Raw genomic sequence first — 18952 nt, 5'->3', positions numbered from 1 at the left:
CCAGAGAGGTGATACTCCCCCTCTATGCGACTTTGGTCAGGCCGCAGTTGGAGTACTGTGTCCAGTACTGGTTGCCACACTTTAAAAAGGATGTGGCCAGACTGGAGACAGTTCAGAGGAGGGCCACCCATTTGGTGAGAGGGCAGCAGGGCAGGCCCTACGAAGAGAGACTAAGGGACCTGAACCTGTTCAGCCTCAGCAAGAGGAGGCTGAGGGGAGACTAGTGTGGCAGCAGCATGTGCCACCCAAAACCAGTCTCACTGGCCAGATCCACACTTTGGCTGCTGCAGAAGAGCAGTCTTTCTAAACATTCATTAATGCACCCTTGTTACTGCACATTACGTTTAGTACTTGCATAACCAGTGTGCTTTAAAGATGGTATTTGAGGACAAGTCAATAAGAACAGATCACAGATTAAGAAACACAAGTTATACCTTCTCTGGGACTAACTTAGAAACTATATTGTCTTTTAGTTACAATATAATGCTGAGAACAGAATAAGACTTTAGGAGTATGAACCTGCTGTGTTTTTTGAGAAAATATAATTATTTCAAGTTCTATTATTCTAATTTTAAATAGTATTTTATTATTTTGATAAGTGTATAAAGTATGTCATCCAAAACTGTTCTAGGAATTGGTATATCAAACACAGTGTGACTGTCATTTATTTGGGATTGTTTTTGCATTTTGTGTGATTGGAAAATGAACTGATAATGACAGGAAGGGATGCTTTAAATAGAATGAGAATTTCTTATTAGAACAAGAATTTCTTGTTAGTCACATCCAGAGAAAAAATTGTTAGGAAGGTATCCAGTCTCAACTGAATGAATAACCACATCAAAAAAATAATTGGAGTAAGCAGAGAGTCTAGAAGGAGTAGAAAAGGGCTTGATCAGCAAAGAAAGCCATGTCTTGGAGGTCAGCAAATGTAAGGATAAAGTGAGATTTTTCAAAAGTCAGGCAGAGTTAGATCCATCAAAGGATATTAAAACAAACAGTAGAGGATTTTTGTAGTCATATAAATAGAAACAGCAAAGAAAGAAAGAAGTGGAATTGCTATGCATTTGTGGAGTATATATAATCTATGTATAACCCCAAAAGGAATTGATATTTGCATTAGTTTCTAGAAAGGAAAACATTGTTGAATTTGGCAGCAAAGGAAGGCCAGCTGTAAAAATTATTTTATGGAAAAGAAAATTATAAAATCCCAAGTGGAAGACAAAAACTCAGAGACCTTAATGTGCGTGAGGCATGGGAATTCTATCCCTGAATTCAGTAAGGTATTTTAAAAGTATATCAAGGAGGAATACTGTATGACTGAAGATTGCTAAACATGTGTCAGGTATCCAGGTTGTAGCTGTATTGGTCTAGAGGCAAAAGGAATCAAAACGTGTGGAAGAGGTAATATCTTTTATTAGACCAACTAGATATTTGCAAACAAATTATTTTATTTATTTGCAATCTTTTGGGCACAGTCACCCTTCATTTGGCATAGGGGTGTCCCTGAAAGCTTGCAAATAAATATAATAACTTGTTTGCAAATATCTAGTTGGTCTAATGAAAGATATCACCTCTTCCACACGTTTTTATTGCTAAACATACCATTTATTTATTAGGCCTGTGCAAATAGAGAACTATTCGATTCGGAATTGAATTCAGCCAATTCAGATGCCAGAGATTCAATCAGAGATGTGAATAATTTTTCTGATTTGATTCAGCTGAATTGCTTCAGAAGATTCGGACCCAATTTGGAGATTCGGCCATAGAGTCTAATGGAGAATCAGTGAAATATCTATAACTTTGTTGTCTTTTGGCTTATTTAGATGAAACTTTCAGAAATTTTAGCTGCTACTATGATCATGATGTGTGCCAAGTTTCAAGGAGATAGATGCAGGGGTTTCTGGGAAACTGCACCTCAAATTCTGAAAGCTAAAGTAATGTTGCATGTGTTTATTAAGCTACAGGGGGGTGAAAACTGCAGGAATGGTAGCCCATGCTGAGGCCACAGAGCCTGCCAACTGTTAAAGAGATAGGTGCAAGGGTTTCTGGGTTCTGGGGCCCTGCACCCCTAGCTGCTGACAGGCAACATTTGTGACATGGGTACTTGTGCAACTGACTGTCTCTGTCTTGGGCCAGAAGCAGTTCCCAGTTCTGTAGTGATTCCTTCTTCTCCTTAGTCTGTGGTTTTGTAGGTGTTAATCCTTGCTCGTTAACTCATCTAGTAGCTAGCTACTGTGTATTGGGCTGGTCTGTGAGTGAATCATGATTGATTGGTAACATAATAGCTTAGCAGCCAGGCCTGCAGTAATTCCCTCCCCCTTTCTCCTCCCCCTTCCCCCACATGTCCCAAGACAGACACAGTTGCACAAGCACCCATGACACGAGTTTTGCCTGTCAGCAGCTAGGGGTGGAGGGCCCCAGAATCCAGAAACCCTTGCACCTATCTCCTTGACAGTTGGCAGGCTTTGTGGCCTCAGCAGGGGCTAGCAGTTCTGCAGCTTTTATGCTGCTACACCTTAACACACACAGTGTCACCCATGTCACAAGTTTTGCTTGTCTGCAGCTTGAGGTGCAGTTTCCCCCAAACCCCTGCACCTATCTCTTTGAAACTTGGCAGGCTTTGTGGCCTCAGGAGGGGCTACCATTCCTGCAGTTTTCACCCCCTGTGCCTTAACACACACACAGTGTCATCTATGTCATGAGTTTTCCTTGTCAGCAGTTTGAAGAGCAATTTCCCAGAAACCCATGCACCTATCTCCTTGAAACTTGGCAGACTCTGTGGCCTTTGTAATAGCTACGATCCCTGCAATTTTAAACCCACTGTGGCTTAACACACACACGTGACATGTTTTGCTTTCAGGACTTTGAGTTGCAGTTTCCCAGAAACCCCTGCACGTATTGCCTTGAAACATGGAACTCATCATGGTCTCAGCAGATGCTACCATCCCTACAAATTTTATCTGATCCAGCCAAAAGACAACACAGTTATAAATTTCATTGATTCCCCATTATACCCTGTGGCCGAATCGCCAAATCTTTTCTGAATCTTTTCCAAATTGATTCAGAAGCTCTGAATTGATTTGGAAAGCCTAAAGCTTCCAGAGATTCAATCTGGATTCATAGATTCAGCCTCTGAATCATCCAAATCATCTCCAAATCCAAACCTTGTACAACCCTGTTATTTATCAGCAGAGTAAAAAAACATCCTAGGCGGCTACAGAGTTAGATTTATTTTACTGGACTACAGTAAGGCATTTGATATAATACTATAGTAAAATTATTAGTTTAGCTGAAAGAGATGGGACTTAATGCAAGAACTGTAACCAGAGAACGAAACTCATGAAAACAAAGGTGACAATGGGCAATATTGAAAGAGGAAGTATCTGGCCAAAAGGAGGTTACTAGATTAATTTGAGGACCAAACTTATTTAATATTTTCATTAATGCCGTGAAACAAAAAGTAGGAGTTCAGTAATAAAATTTGCACAGGACAAAGTTGAAAAGTGCCACCAATACAGAAGGATCAGAAATCATATAAAGAAATAATAGAATGACCTTGAGGAAGGAGGTATTCAAAATAGTATGAAATTTAATAGTACTGATTACAAAGCCATATGTTAGCACCAAAACTTCTACTAAAAGCTGGGCACTCATCAGTTTGAAACAACTGAGGAAGAAAATATGGGAAGTTTATTAGCTGATCAGAGAATTCTTTGAATCATCAGTGTGAAAAAGACAAAGGACATGGTAGCCCTAATTGGCCCAGTGGAGTATTTCCAGGAGAAACAGCAATGTGTTAGTGCCACTGCACAGGAAACTGATAACACCTCATCTGGAATGCTGTATACAATTCTGGTCACCCATGTTCAAGAAATATGACTTCAGACAGGAACACGTACAAAAGAGGCCTGTTAGGACTATTGAGGAAGAGGCAGTTCATTTTAGAAGAGGGGGCTATAAAGGATTTGGCTCACTTAGCCTAACAAAATAAAAGCTAAGAAGAGTAGTATTCTTTTTCATGGGCATGTCTTTCTAAACATTCATTAATGCACCCTAGTTATTGCACATTACATTTAATACTTGCATAACCAAGTACTAAATCAATGTGCAGTAACTTGCGCTACTGAATAGTAGTGCTAGAGCATGACTTTTTAGTGATGCTAGCTGTGCAGTAGGGCTGTGCAAAATTTCACCAGCTATTTTGAATTGTTTTGAGCTCAAAGCAGTGAAATCAAAATTAAATGAAGGGGTTTGAAACAGCCTCAAAATGAAGACAGTCAAACCATTTCAAAAGTTTCGAAATGTTTTGAGTTTCGAACCTGAAGCTGGGCTTGCCTGCAGGAAAATAGGAAGTAAGGACAGATATTCACTTGTAATTACATGTGCAGTTACCATACCTGAATAAACTGTGGAGCTGATTGCAATAAGCAATTAACACCAGAGCCATAACAGTTTATTCAGGCACAGCACATAGAGCCCAGGTGGAACAGCCCGAGCTGGCAGGGGGCCCCACGGTAAGCCTGCCAACCCTGGGCTGCTCCCCCCAGCTCAGTGTGCTGCAGAGGGACTTGCTGGGGCACAACAGAGCTTCACTGTGAGGCTAGCTGGCTTCTGCGCATTAAAAGCTCCAGAGCAAGGTAGCACTTATTATTACAAATACTACCCTGCTGCAGAATGTATTAGTTTCCTGCACCTTAATAGAGGCATATATGTAGATGCTGACATATTTACTGCAGAGGTAAATAGTCAGTTCTGCAATAAATGTCTCATGGAGACCCGCCCTATAAGTACATCAGAAGGTAAGCACCAGAGATGCTGGAGCCCACCAGAGATGGGCTGCAATCTGCACCCCACCCCCCGACTCCAGAGCCAGCTGAGGAAACCCCAGGATGGACCTTCCCCCCTTGCCTTCTCCTTCTCTCATTCTGAGAGGGAGTTTGGAGAGAGGGGTGGGGTTGGGGGTGGGGTTAGGTGAACACCTGTTGGATCAGGAGGGTCGATCTAACTCATGGCTCTTTTTGTGAAGTGCCATGAGTTAGACTGGGGAGCTGCACATCTGTCACTGCCCTCAATCAGTTTATGGAAGAGATTATATGGTATGATTACTTGTAATAGCAGGGAGGGACTAGATTCTATGCCCCTGAAGATATGTTCCAGTCCTAGGTTGAGAACATAGTTTTCTTGTAGTCCACAGATTCTGTATTAACCACAAGAGCTTTTTAATATCCTCAAGAAGTAAACCTCTATGAATATCTTAGCAACCCAAGAGTTTTCATGCCCTTGACAATAAATCAACAAGAGTGACTTCTTCTGGTAACTAATGACAAGAAATAAAGGAAAATAAAATAAAAATACCAAAGCAAATAATTTGGGGACATGATATACTGAAAGCATTAAAACAAGATGTGATTCAGAAGGAAGGCATAAATAGCAGTATAAACCTCTTCATATTTTCCATATTAATGCTGAAAAAACCAGCCTATTAGCATCACACATAATATAGCATAGTAATTCTAAGAACTACAATAAATTTAGGAGAGTTAATTTGTCAAGTTCAGCTGCTTTAAATTTAAAAAGTGAGGGAAACAGAAATGCACTGGCAGTCTATCTTGGTTTACCATGCTGTTTAAAAACTATTCTATATTACCATCTTGAGAAAAACCTAATGGAAATATAGCAAAAGCTCTGTCCAAAATGCAGCTGATTGTACTGCACTGCAGCTAATGCCACCACTACGACCAAAGGGAGTTGGAGCTCTTCCCAGAACAGGACTCCTTCCCTTTTCACTCCATTCATAATCCTTTATCTTCTAAAGCAGGACAAATTATTTTTGTTTTACTTAATAAATTAGCTTCTTATTGCCCATTTGGAAAACTTTTCTTTGTGCATGCAAGTGTGTATAAATACTTCTTAAATAAAATTAATGTTTTCTTCTTGGTTAGTTACTGAATGTTTAAAAAAACATGGAATTCTGACTTCTAATCCCTCATACAAAATTGCTTAAAAAGCAGTCCTTGCTTTTTAAAGGGAGATATTAGTATGCTTGCTTTTTGTAATGTAAGTTGTAAAACCTGCATTGGTGACTTTGCCACACTGAACAAAGCACCCTCACAAAACACCTTGAACAGGCAGATTTGCAACATTTTAAACTGGCACTTCATCCCTCTTTCAGCAAGCATCCTCTGCAGATTTAATGATCAGGAACATCCTTCTGATGCATGCTGGGAGATATGGCTGCAGGGTACAGACCACAGCAGACAGTGTGTCAGATGAGGCAGAACTTCTTGTTAGGGGTGAGTATGCTAATAGCAAAGTCTGAAGACATGATCACCATAAATTATCATACAAAGGAATTTAAATGCATGGACTTTGAGCACATCAGTACTATGCATTATACTATACAGATTTTACAATATAGATGTCATTTTTGCTTGACCTTTTTGTCTTTGACAAAGCTGTACGGTAAACAAGTCTGCAAAGTACATATGAGTAACAGTGGCAATCCTTAAATGGACCCTCAGTTTCTAAAAGAGTTAACAGCATAAAAAGCATAGAATTTTAACAATTTTAATTGAGACTTAAATATCTAAGTGAGATAGATGAAATGGGCTTTTTGGTTCATTTTTTTCCTTTATTATTATAAATTGTTTCTCACTTTCTCTGAGGCTCAAGGGTTTGAGAATATAAACTGTGCTTCTGTTGCAGGGGACTTCTCAATTTTTAGTAAAATTAAAGGTCTAAGTATTAGTCAGAGAGTAGTTTATAATTTGAACTTTTTTCTGGCTGAATAATGACCAAACTCGGGTAATTTGTTAGTAGCCTGCAGCCACACTGAAGGCTCAATCCTGGCAGTTTCTGAATACTACCAGAGAGGTGCAGACTGCCATCGGTTCCCACGGAGGCCAGTTGTTATTTAGAGCTCTCAGCACCCCACAGGAGGGATCCTCTGTGCTTCGCAGGATTAGCCAGGCCTCCAGTTAGCATAAAATAAAGAATTGGTCACATTTTGCACAGCTGTAGGTCCCATCCTGCAATGAATCCATCTGTCTTCATCAATTCGTTATGGGACTTGTGGTCTGTGGTGCCCTACATATTTGCATTTAAAATGAAGGATGCTGCATTATAACATTCCTAATGCCTCATTTATGTAACAGTTCATACTTTATATAGCATGCAGTGTTTTAAAATAGAATAAATTATATTATTGACATATGAGAAACTCCAAGCAGGATACTAAGCCTAGAGATGATAATATTTTTTTAAATGCTTTTAGCTTATTCTGCTACTTCTTTGCATTTGATTTTCACCCTGTCAGTCATTTGAACAGAGAAACCATGAATCTAAGGAGAGAAATTACATTTGGTGAGAAGTATTTTGTTAAAGTTTCCATGTGGAGGACCATAGTGCTTTTATTAACCTATGGCATTCTATAAATGTCATTTCACTTATTAAGTGTCAAAAATCTCTCAACCTACTGGTGTTTGGTATCCCACAGTCTTTCTTCTAAATTATGCAAATGTGACTCTCCCCCTCCCCCCCTCTTTATAACCTCTTATGGTCAAGTAATTATTTCTTGCTCCACTGGGTTTATTTTTATTTATATGAATTTACTGTGTTTTGTTACAGAGAGAAAATCTCAGAATAGGAGTTTTGAATGTAAGAGTAACAAAGGCATTGTTTGGGGCATTAAAAACAATAGATTCAGATGTCCCATTAACATGCCACTTAGTGACAGCTTTATAACATCATTCAAATTCAAATATGTCATGCTTGTATTCCATATTCTTGGTGCATGGTAAATTAAAGAATGGAGCAACATTTCAGCTTCACAACTAGTGTGTGTTGTGTGACTACAGTTTTTGTACTGATATAAACCTCTGGTCTTATTACACAATATGATCTTGTTAGTTTATTCAAGAAATTAATTTCTTATTAGATATTTTTAACACATACGAAGTAGGATAGATTAGATTCTTCACCTCAACATTGTTTTTGCCAAATGAAGGCTATTTTTTTCTTTATTTTTGTCTTTCAGTAAACATTTCAAGCAGCTTCCATGTAGTCATGGCTAGCTGTTCCTGTTGGTAAACCTCAGCAAAATTCATGCAGAATAGTAAAAAGAATGCAAATATTTGCTTTCCCTTATTTTGCTAAAATTATTTTACTTCCATCTTTAGGTACCTTTCCTTTTTTTCCCACTATATCTCTTGGTGCTTTACCACTGGATAACTGTCCAGTAGTCCCAGATTGCAGTGTCACTGCAGATGCCTCAAGTTCAATACCTCAGGTTCAATGTCCTTGGGTATGCTGGAACTCATTCAGCAGAAGAGATCAGCAGCACAGAATCCGTTTAAAGGAAGAAGGAATTGCCATGTGTTTAGGAAATTTGCTACCACTGTGCAGTGATGATAGAGAAAGCCAATTTACCATTTACTGCTATTTATTTGTTAGTATAGCTTTTGGGTAGAACAACTTCTCTGTGCCATCTTCTGTCATCTATGCTTTTAATGTTTTATTATGAAACCTGTCTGATATTTTTTACATATCTGACTGGTAATATGTAAGATCTTCTTTACTCAATGTCACCTCCATCTCCTTCACAGTAAGAATTTGCACAAAAAGTTGAACAAAAATCACTTAACATCTTTTTTTACATATTCACAATTATCAGTTTGTGCAAATGGAGCATGTCATACTATGTTATGTTAAATTATTGTATTAACATTAAGTTCAAATAATTTTTTGTCATTTCATAATAAGAGTTTTAAAAGACAACTGCACTTAATCCTGGCCTGTCAGGTGGAACAACAGCAACACAAATCTTTACAAGTCCAGTGCTTGACCAGTTCTTGATACTTGTCCAGGAACAGTTTTCCCTTTCCTAATGCCATCCTGGATTACCAACCTTTATTTTATTTGCATGTCTTGAGCTTTCTATGAATTACAACTAGCAACAGAGCAAAAAGAAGAATTTTTCAGCTTGGCTGGTTTTGTGACTATAATTGGCACCACTTTTGTACTCATGCTGTCTCTGTACTAATTTTTTACAAAGAAGTGATTACAAAAACAGAAGGCTCTAATGCAGGATAAATATGCATGTCATGTTCTGACACTAATGATGTGATCACAAATGCGGTTACCATATACCCACATACCAGCCAGGAAGCTTAGTCTCCGCAGATGTCTCAGCTGATCCTGTAGCCAACGATGTGTCAGGTTTCCTCAAGACAAAGCCTGCTTGGTAAGTTAATTTCTTTTTAAAGAGTGTCTTCCAAAAAAAAGTTTTATTGTGTTTTTATTTTACCATAATGCTGTGGAAATTCTGAAACAGTCTATGCATTCATTTTTCTTGTAACAGTGGATATCTTCATGATCTGGTATGTCCATCATCTTCAGTCTAAGGAATGTTAAACCACCAGATAGATGTGTCATGGAAAGAACAGACATTGTAATGAAAATACTTTTATTACCATAGTACTACAGATCAGCATTGGTTTCACCAGACACATTTGGCTGAGGTAAATAGTATCGTTTGTTTGCTGTCAAGTACTTCCCTAATACAGTAAATCACCTTACAAGAGGAGGATTTAAAACAAAAAAACCCAATAACAGCCACATAATTAAACATAGCTCATTTTTGCCAAGAAGAGATGAGCATGCTCTTGAAACATTATAATCCAGTTTCTAATGAACTCAAAAGTAATCCTGACCTTGACTGAGTTCATATGGACCTCTTCTTCTTGGATACATGTGATTAATGTGCATGAATAAACTGGTGCTTATTGCTCCAGAGCTTATTGCTCCTGTGTGCACTGTTTGAATATGCACCTGGGAGCAAAAGACTCTGGAGTATATTGATGGCGCACAAGTTAGAGCAGCCCAGGCTAACAGGCGACCCCGGGAGTAGGGCAGGTTAGGTTAATATTTATAAGTCCTAACCTGTTGTGGAGTTAATTAGTTTCATGCACCATAATAGGGGCACACAGGTAGATGCTGAGATATTTACCACACAGTAAATGTCTCGTATTTACATGCCCCTTGTAAACAATATATTCTTCTGCTCTCTTTTCTGCAATTTTGGAATACCTACTTACAGAAGGCATAATGCTGTTCCACTGTGCAAAGCAGAGAGAAGATTTTTGAGGTCACATACGAGATAAACTATCATCTGTACTGTGCCTCATCAAATGTACTGAACCTCCCACCTTTTAATATTTTAATATTGATGTCATTCATGAAAACTATTATTAATCACAGAACATTATGGCAAACTTCTAGTTCTCTTTGGATTATTATTGTTCTAGAGACTTTTAGTTCAGGTTATGAGTTCTTTGCTGTTGACACAAGAAGTAAAATGACTATTAGTAAACTTTACTCAAAACATAATCAGAGTTACCAGATATATTCTATCACCTGAGCCCTATCTGAACATTCAAGCTCATGTATTTGTTTTGCTAGACTTGGTTACAGTATGCCGATAAGTTGCATCGATCACCCAGTACTAACTACCTGCTGTAGGCTGCATTACAGACCACATCTTAATAATCCATCCATCAGTCAGTACATCTGTTACAAATTATCAAACCTTCTTTCAGATTGTTCTGTTTAAATGGTCCACACAGACTATAGCTTTCTTCCTCTTTGTCTAAGTCAGTCAGGTGGTATCTTCTATATGGTCCCAACAAGGTCACTGTCAAAGTGTGACAGGTATACTTTTTCACTATATGGAATTTAAATAGTACATTGTGGGCACATCTACACATGCAATTATGGTACCTGAATAAACTGCAGAGCTAAAACTCCAGTGTTAATTGCTCCTGGGCTTGCCATTTGAACATGCACCCAGAAGCAATTAACTCCAGAGCAGTAAGCTCCGCAGTTTGTTCAGGCACAACACGTGGAGCCAGGGCAGAGCAGTCCTGGCTGGCCGCAGCCCCCAGGGGTCAGCCTGCCAACCTGGGGTTGCTCCACCTGGCTCAATGTGCTGCAGAGGGGCTGGCTAGGACACAAGGGAGCTTCAGCATGGGGCTAGCTGGTAGGCAGGCCCCTAACCATAGCACACTTATACCCCAGCCAGCAGGCAGCGTTTACACATGTGCTGCTGCAGAGATTTTTACTCCACAGCAAATAGTACTTGTATGTACAAATACAATCCTATTACAGCGTCTGTTAGCTTACTTTAGTCTCATAGGGTCAAACGTGTAGACACTGCGATGTTTACTCTGCAGCTAATTATTCAACTGTGCAGTAAACGTCCTGTGCAGTTTTGCCCTGTATAACCTTGTTATGGAAGACATTAAGACTTAGATTGCAAATGATACAATTTTATAACAAATTATAAGATGACTAGCAGTTTGCAAGGAAATCACAATGACCTATTTAAGACAATTTGTAGATGGATAATATTTGAAGAACTAATTTTAAAATGTCCAGGAGTTTCTGTCTCTCCTATCACAAAGAAGTGTGTAAGATTAAACTGTGCCTATCTCTCCATTGTATTGATCAATGTATCACTCAAAATAAATTACTTAAGTGCTTCTGACAGTTGTATTATATTTTTTAAGGAGCAACTTTGAAAGAAAAAAAATCATATTCTTGAAAGAGCCACTTTAGCATGCTGTGTCTTGAACAGTCCTCTGGTCTTTGAGATTTCACTGAAATAATTTAATCTTGTTATCTCCAGTGGAAGTTAATGATGTAAATTCTGGAATTTACCTAGTTTCTGATACTAAGAGCTTTCTGACTATATTTTGTCAACCACTGAAATATGGTTCTCCATTTTAGCAGTGTGTACTCAAACTCTTTGTTGTTGTTGTTGTTACAGATGTGGATGGACAATGTTCCTTTCCCATGAAGCAAAAAAGACATTGATGTTCATCATCCCCCTGGAGTTTCTGGACTATGTTATACATGTTATGGGGAACCTATTAGCATATATAAGTTAATTAAAAAGAAATTCAACCATATGATTATTAGTATTAGCGTCATGACAAAAAGATCATATTGTAAAAAGATAGAAAATGTTTGTATCTACCCAAATAAAAAAAAATCAGGTTTCTTTTCAGTGAATAGTATGCACTGTATGACCATTTACAAAAAGCTAATCAAATGAAAATCAACTGGAAATAAAATGAGCTTAAAGATCAAAAAGCATATTGAGAGTTTTAAGATCTTAAACAAAAGTATAAAGAAGGATTTTGTAGAGTAAAAGGGTGAAGGCCTTTGTGACTACAAATTGCAGTTTTAAAAGTACACATTTTGTGGTCTAAATACATTTAAAAAAGAAAAAGCTGTTCATATTGCAAAATGATAAAAGTACCAACCTAAGCAAGAAATCTACTCTCATAATATGTTTGTGAAGAAGCAATGGTATGTGTTTCCTCTGAACTTCACTAACCTAGAGAGAATATAACGTAGGAACTCCTAGTTAAGCTGACCATACTGCTGCTCTCAGTTGTAATGATGCCAATAAAGCTTGCAGACAAGTATCTGAGTTTAAAGGCCATCACCACAATTTTATTAAATGTAACACAAACAAGTATAGCAGGTTTCTTTTGTCCCTTAAAGGTGCATTCAAACTATAACAGCGACTACTCAGACACCTCTAACCCCAATATCTCAGCCCAAATAACTGGATTTATGGTTGGTCCAGAGTTAAAACCAAACTCCTTCTCAGGGGCCTTGATCTTGCATCATGTACCTGTGCCAGGAAGTCTTTGTTGGATATTGGTCCTTGTCTACATGCCTTTGTTTCCAGTTCCTGTAGTGTAGACTCATCTGCTCTCAACTCCAAATCTACATTCAAAGAAGGGAACCAAGATGACCAATTTTTCTGTCACAAAGATTCCTGCACAGCATGCTATGATAAAGTAACTCATCCAGTTAATTTTCTTCAGTACACTATAGCTTGTAGATTGCCTGCCCTTCAGAGTTCTGGAGCATCCAATGGTCAAAGCAAGATTTATTTACTTAAATCTTACTTACTATATTTAATAAGTCTAACTGATTTGTTGCTTTCTATTTAAGAGTATAGATCTTGCAAATTCTATAATAATTACAAGAGAAACAAAAATCTGAGGGGAATAACACAAGGGTACACATTAATTCCAAAGTTGTCTTACACAAATGAAACATTTATATATTATATCTGCTTATCTTTCATAACATAATTCAATCATTACAACTGCATATACATAATCCGATACTGATTACAAACATGCCCTTATTTTAGGTAAGCACATTCCAATGTCATCTTGTTTTGTATCAAGCTACATATGTTCCTTCATTTCAAAATAAGCATATGCCAGACCTATCTGGTTCTGTACAAAGCACAAGACCTTTGTTCCATTCACTCAGTTCCCCTGAATAATGTCTAGTCCTTCCAGGTCTTCTAACTTTCAGCTTTTAACCCTTTCCAGTCATTTTAATGAAGGCAGGGCCTGAGATTACCACTCTAATAATGAGGCTATTGGAAGAAGAAAAAGGAAGAGGAGGAAGAAAAGGAAGATGATGAAGAGGAAGATCATTTTCCATGTTTTAAGAGAAAAGAGTGACTAGTGTTATATTTTTGAAATAAAGGTACAGGTGACTTCTTTCAGAGACAGATACAGGCCATGATGCCTAAATGGATTGAGGCAACTTTCAAAAGCTGTAAGTACTCAGGAAATGTACCTAACACTGAGAGTGCCATCAGTGTTACCTTTTGGGTAGCTCTTGGAGGCTCCTTACTTATTATATGGGACTTTTGTTATTCCATTCTACATAGCAGGCACACCATCAAAGGCCTGCTCTGCAGTTCAGTTTGGTGGTGTGCTCATCTTCAGCACTGAGATGGAACATATCCCAAGTGTCCAGTATGGAGCCCATTTATATCAACAGGCAAAAAGCAAAAAAGCAAAAAACAGCTCATCCCCACCACCACCACCACCACCACCACCAATTTCCTACAATACGAACAAGATCCAAAATTATACCAAACAAAAATAACTAGCAGAGTTGGTTACAGTGGATTTTCACCCAGGATAACTGAAACATGAATTTTTGAGGAAATGTTAATATATTGGAGCTTTGAAGGTTTAGTAATTAGTCATTTCTGGGTCAGAGGGAAACTGGAAGGCTAGAGACATGCTAAAATAATAAAGCAGAATAATTGTAAAATGGCCTCTAACTTAATAATTTGTGGTGCTTTTTTCACTCCAAATTTAGGCATTCTCTTCAGAATGAGCCTGGTATTTTTAAAACCAAACCAATTTTCCAAGCCAATATAAGAGAAAAAGTCTAAATTAATATTTTGTAACTGAAGAACCAGATTGCAGAAAAGGATCTGGGGGTTACAGTGGGCAATAAGCTGACTATGAGCCAACAGTGTGCTCTTGTTACCAAGAAGGCTGATGGCATACTGGGCTGCATTGGTAGGTGTGTTGCCAGCAGGTCAAGGGAAGTGATTATTCCCCTCTATTCAGCACTTGTGAGGACACATCTGGGCTAGGGACAGACATTACACATAAACCAGTTTAAGTGATCAGAAACAATTTTAAACCTGTAACAGAACAGATGTTAAATGCACATAAACCAGTTTGAGAATGGCTGAAACCGGTTTGAGATAAACCTGGTTGAATGTAGTATCAGACTTAACTGATTTGACTCAAACCTGTTTATGCAATGACTGTCCCAGACCCCTTGGTGGTTTAAGATAAACCAGACTCCCCCAGCATCCCAGCATGCTCTCTGGGCTGGGCGGGGCTTTCTGCTCCAGAGCAGGGCTAGCCCCTCCCCTCTGCTCCCTGGCTGCATCTTGGCAGTCTGCTCCCCACCCCCTGCTAAGCAGGCATTCCCCCATCCCTCACAGACACTTCTTAGCATTAATTAGCAGACCACATGCTGGCTACCTCTGAGCTGTGGCACATGGGACAAAGGCAGAATCAACAGATAACTGGTAATGTCCCTCTGTCCTCTCAATAGGGTGATAAACACTGAGTTAAGGATGATAAACATTCACTGCTGGCCTGTTGTGGGTGGAGGAGGCGGGGGGTCACCCTCCCTAATTACATCATTCTGCCAGGGTCCAGCCATGATCCCCTCAGCTCAGCTCGGTGCAAGGGAAGGGAGGGCTGCTCTAGTGCCCCCCAGTGTCTAGCCTGAGCCACTGCAGCCATGCACCTGTATTTCTGGGATGTCTATCTGGTTACAAAACTGATTTAGCCTAGGCAGGTTAGACTAACTTGCAAAGATTGAATCGTTTCAGGCTCAGGCTTTTTGCATGTCTGTCCCTAGCCCTGGAGTACTGTGTTCAGTTTTGCCACTCCCTCCCCCTGCCTCCCCCACACACCCACTTACAGACAGGATGTGGACAGATTGGAGAAAGCCCAGCAGAGGGCAACAAAAATGGTTTGGGAGCTAGAGCACATGATTTCTGAGGAGAAGCTGAAGGAACTGAGCTTATTTAGTTTGGAGAAGAGAACATTGAGAAGGAATTTAATAGCAGCCTTCAACTACCTGAAGGGAGGTTCAGAAGAGGATGGAGCTAGACTGTTCTCAGTGGTAGCAAATGACAGAACAAGGAGCAATGGTCTGAAGTTTCTGCAATGGAAGTTTAGTTTAGATATTAGGACAAATTTTCTCACTAGAAGGGTAGTAAAACACTGGAACAGATGTTGGCTGGGATGATCTAGTTGGGGAAGGTCCTGCTTTGAGCAGGGGGTTGGACTAGACCTCCTGAGGTCCCTTCCAACACTAATATTCTATGACTGCAACTTCAGCTCTGAGGAAATTACTACCTTACTTAATATAGAAGAGTCAGGAGTCCCAAACATCTTATACATGCACCTAGCAGCATTTTGGCCCTGAAATAGTACTGTGCTGCAAAGGAGAATTGTAAAGAATTGTTGCTAGCAATGGAATAGGAGATGAACTATAATAAGTGTCAAGTTTGAAATGCAAGCTAAACAAAAGCCTTGTAAGGTTTGAAACAACTCAGTTTTTCAAGTACCCAACAGCATATCCAGATTGGCCATTCTTCACTTACATTGATTTCAAACTTCTCTTTTTTCTGGCCTTCAGGAAGGCCAAAAAGCAGTCATGAAATTCTTCTTCCTATTGCCTATCTCTTCTCAAGCACCTAATCTTCAGCTTGAAAACTACAGACTCTGCCCCACCAACATCTCTCCTTTCATTTCCTCCCAACCTCTTGTTGCTTTTTTCTGATGTTCCCATTACATATGGCACATTTTACTTATTCTTGATCTGGTAAGTCATCCCTTTTCTTTTCTCCCCAAGCAGCCTTTCTTTAAATTCCTCAAAGCCTCCTCCTCCCTAGGAGTATTTTTCTTGTTCTCACCTTATTAAGCTATTGTTCAATGATTTGTTTCTTTTTGTTCTGTCCCTCTTAGACTACCTTTTCACAGAAGAGTTTGTTTGCAAAGCACTAACTAAAAGTACAGTGCTTTTTGTTGTTATTCTCCTCAATAAAGATGAGAAGGATTATATAGATCAGTCATTATCAGAGTAAAAACTATGAGAAATTAATTTGTTATTTCATGCCATTCCTAAACAGAAAACTAGGTTATGTCTAGGAATTTAAAGGAACAGAAAGAAACAGTGTTACATGTAATAATGAAGGCACTGTACTTGGTAATAGAATCATAGAATCATAGAAGTCGGGTCGGAAGGGACCTTGTAGATCTTCAAGTCCGACCCCCCGCCTGGGCGGGAGAAAAAGACTGGACTCAAATGAGTCCAGCCAGGTAGGCATCAAGCCTCTTCTTAAAGATCCTCAGGGTAGGAGCCAGCACCTACCCTGGCTCCTACCCTGAATAGACTTTCAAAAATCACAAATTACCAATAGATGCAGGTAGCATAAATGACTGCTCAAGATTATAATTCTGACAATAAATTACACATAACAAATTTTCCAAATGCAAGCCTCATTGTCCTAAAATAAGTGAATATTCCTTAACTAAATATCAGGTCTTTGGAGATGCTTTCTAGAAGACATGAACAGCCTTTATACTGACTGGGTTTCCATTGATTCAATAACTGTGTAATAGGACAGTCCAGTCCAAGATGCTTTTCCTACAAAGATCCACTGCACTGAAGTATATTTAGGTCCAGTCATTTTCCGTGCTGAGTTTATTGAAGTGTTAGCGGACTGTACATTTTCCCCCTAAATTGGCTGTTCTCAAATAAAAAATAGTTTTAGAGATCCTGAACAATAACATAGCCCTTGGGAGAAAAGCTTATCTACATTAACCATCCAGCTGACATTATGAATGATTACAGCTGAGCATAAAATTTAATGAGATTTCCACAAAAATGAGTGACATCCTCATAGCAGTCAGGTCCTGCCTAACTGTTGTACATTTGTCATCACTGAGGCTTTTGTCCCTTATTAATCCACTTTCAAAAGTGCTTGATGTTGGAAATGGAAGTGCTTTTTAGCAGTCTTCCTACAGGTTGTGAAAGAGCACACATCTCAGAAAGCATAATGACACATTGTCATGACTATGAATACATTTAAAAGGTTTAAAAACCGAGAGAACTCTGGCAACAAATTACATGGAGACTTTAACATGCAATGTCTATATAACTAAATTTCTACATATTTAATGTAAACAGAATTTTTTTATTATTGCTGTAACACGGTGGTTAGAGACTTTCTAAAATTATGTGCCATAAGTAGGGAGATAAGTTATCAGACAAGGCCAGCATTGCAAACATTTTCCTTTAATGTTTCTTGTAGTCAGGGCCAAATCTGAGTCTAGATACTGCAATGTATCACCTTGGTCTCCAGCTATTTCCATTTAATTACATCATGGTTTCAACTTCTCGTTAGAGAAGTGTTTAGCTGTCATGGTTGTGAAGAAAAATAAATAAGTAATATATTATGAGTATGCAGACAGCCTGAGACAATTCCAGAAAGTGGTAGGAGACAACTGTCATATTTATCTTATTGTAATACTAACTCTAAAATAAGCTGCTCAAAAATGAGGGCCTTCCAGAACCCCCAGAATATAAAGGCAGGAGAGGAAACATCAGGATGTAGAATGGCTGGTCCATAGGCCAATGGTAAGGAACTAGGGCATGGGTAGCTGGGCTAAGTAACCTGTGTGGCAGGATTGGAGTCCAGAAACCAAAGTCAGGAGTGCAGCACTGAAATCATAAATCAAATTCAGAAGCCAAAATCACAGCCAAAGTCAGGATTAGATGAGGGGCTCCAGGTGGGTCGAGGCCACAGCACAGTGGTCTGTTGTCCAGACAGCTTGCTGCTGTCTGTTCTGGGCTTATATGGGGCTAAGCAAGCATGACCCTCTTCCTTTAATATTTGGACATCATCTTAATCCTTGATAACTTCCAGCTGGGGCCTGGGCAAGAAGGCCTAGATTCCCTATGCTGATGCTGAAAGTCTAGTCTCCTCCTTCCAAGCCTGCTACAAACTGGATACTGCGGAGATGAGTTTAATGTTATGAGGAAAATAAGTGTATGTATCCTAGAATACAGTTCCACAGCCTTTCAGGCAGATTTTATCCCCAAAATCAACACCCATCGTACATTTCTACTGAATATCGAGTAATATAGTTCAGTAGGTATAATTTTCATCTGGTGGGTGTGTCTACACATGCAAATAATCTGGAGAATTTTAGTACTCTAAAGTCTCCCTGGCAGCAGACTGCTCCCACTCCCTGCAGCCCTGAATCAAGCCTCTGCAGCAGCTGGAGGAACTCTAGGCTTCCCCTGGGTGCTAGACCAGGGGCTGGCAGGGAGCATGGGGCCAGGAGAAAGCTGTCTTCTGGCAGGGGCTGGGTCATTGTTCCCTGTCCCTGGAAGCTGCCCATTGCTGGGGCAGGCTGCACCCCAGGTAGAGACACAGTCCCCCTGTCCCAGCAGCAGGGAGCTGAGGCTGGGAGATCCCAGCCCAAGCCCCACAGTTGCAAGGCCAGGCTGGGAGATCCTGCCA

General features: G+C 39.4%; 1 protein-coding gene across 3 annotated transcripts in view; it reads left to right on the top strand.

Annotated features, from left to right (window-relative positions):
* CNTN5 (contactin 5) overlaps positions 1-18952 on the top strand; it is a 983906-nt gene that overhangs the window by 886059 nt on the left and 78895 nt on the right. For all 3 annotated transcript variants that reach the window (XM_019530289.1, XM_019530290.1, XM_019530292.1), the window contains exon 16: positions 6173-6293. In XM_019530289.1, the coding sequence (XP_019385834.1) occupies positions 6173-6293 (121 nt within the window). The remainder of the gene's footprint in view (positions 1-6172; positions 6294-18952) is intronic.

Source organism: Crocodylus porosus, unplaced genomic scaffold (genome assembly GCF_001723895.1).
Source record: "Crocodylus porosus isolate Cpor-Errol unplaced genomic scaffold, CroPor_comp1, whole genome shotgun sequence".
NCBI classification, from domain to species: Eukaryota; Metazoa; Chordata; order Crocodylia; family Crocodylidae; genus Crocodylus; species Crocodylus porosus.
This window is presented reverse-complemented; position numbering and strand designations above follow the sequence as displayed.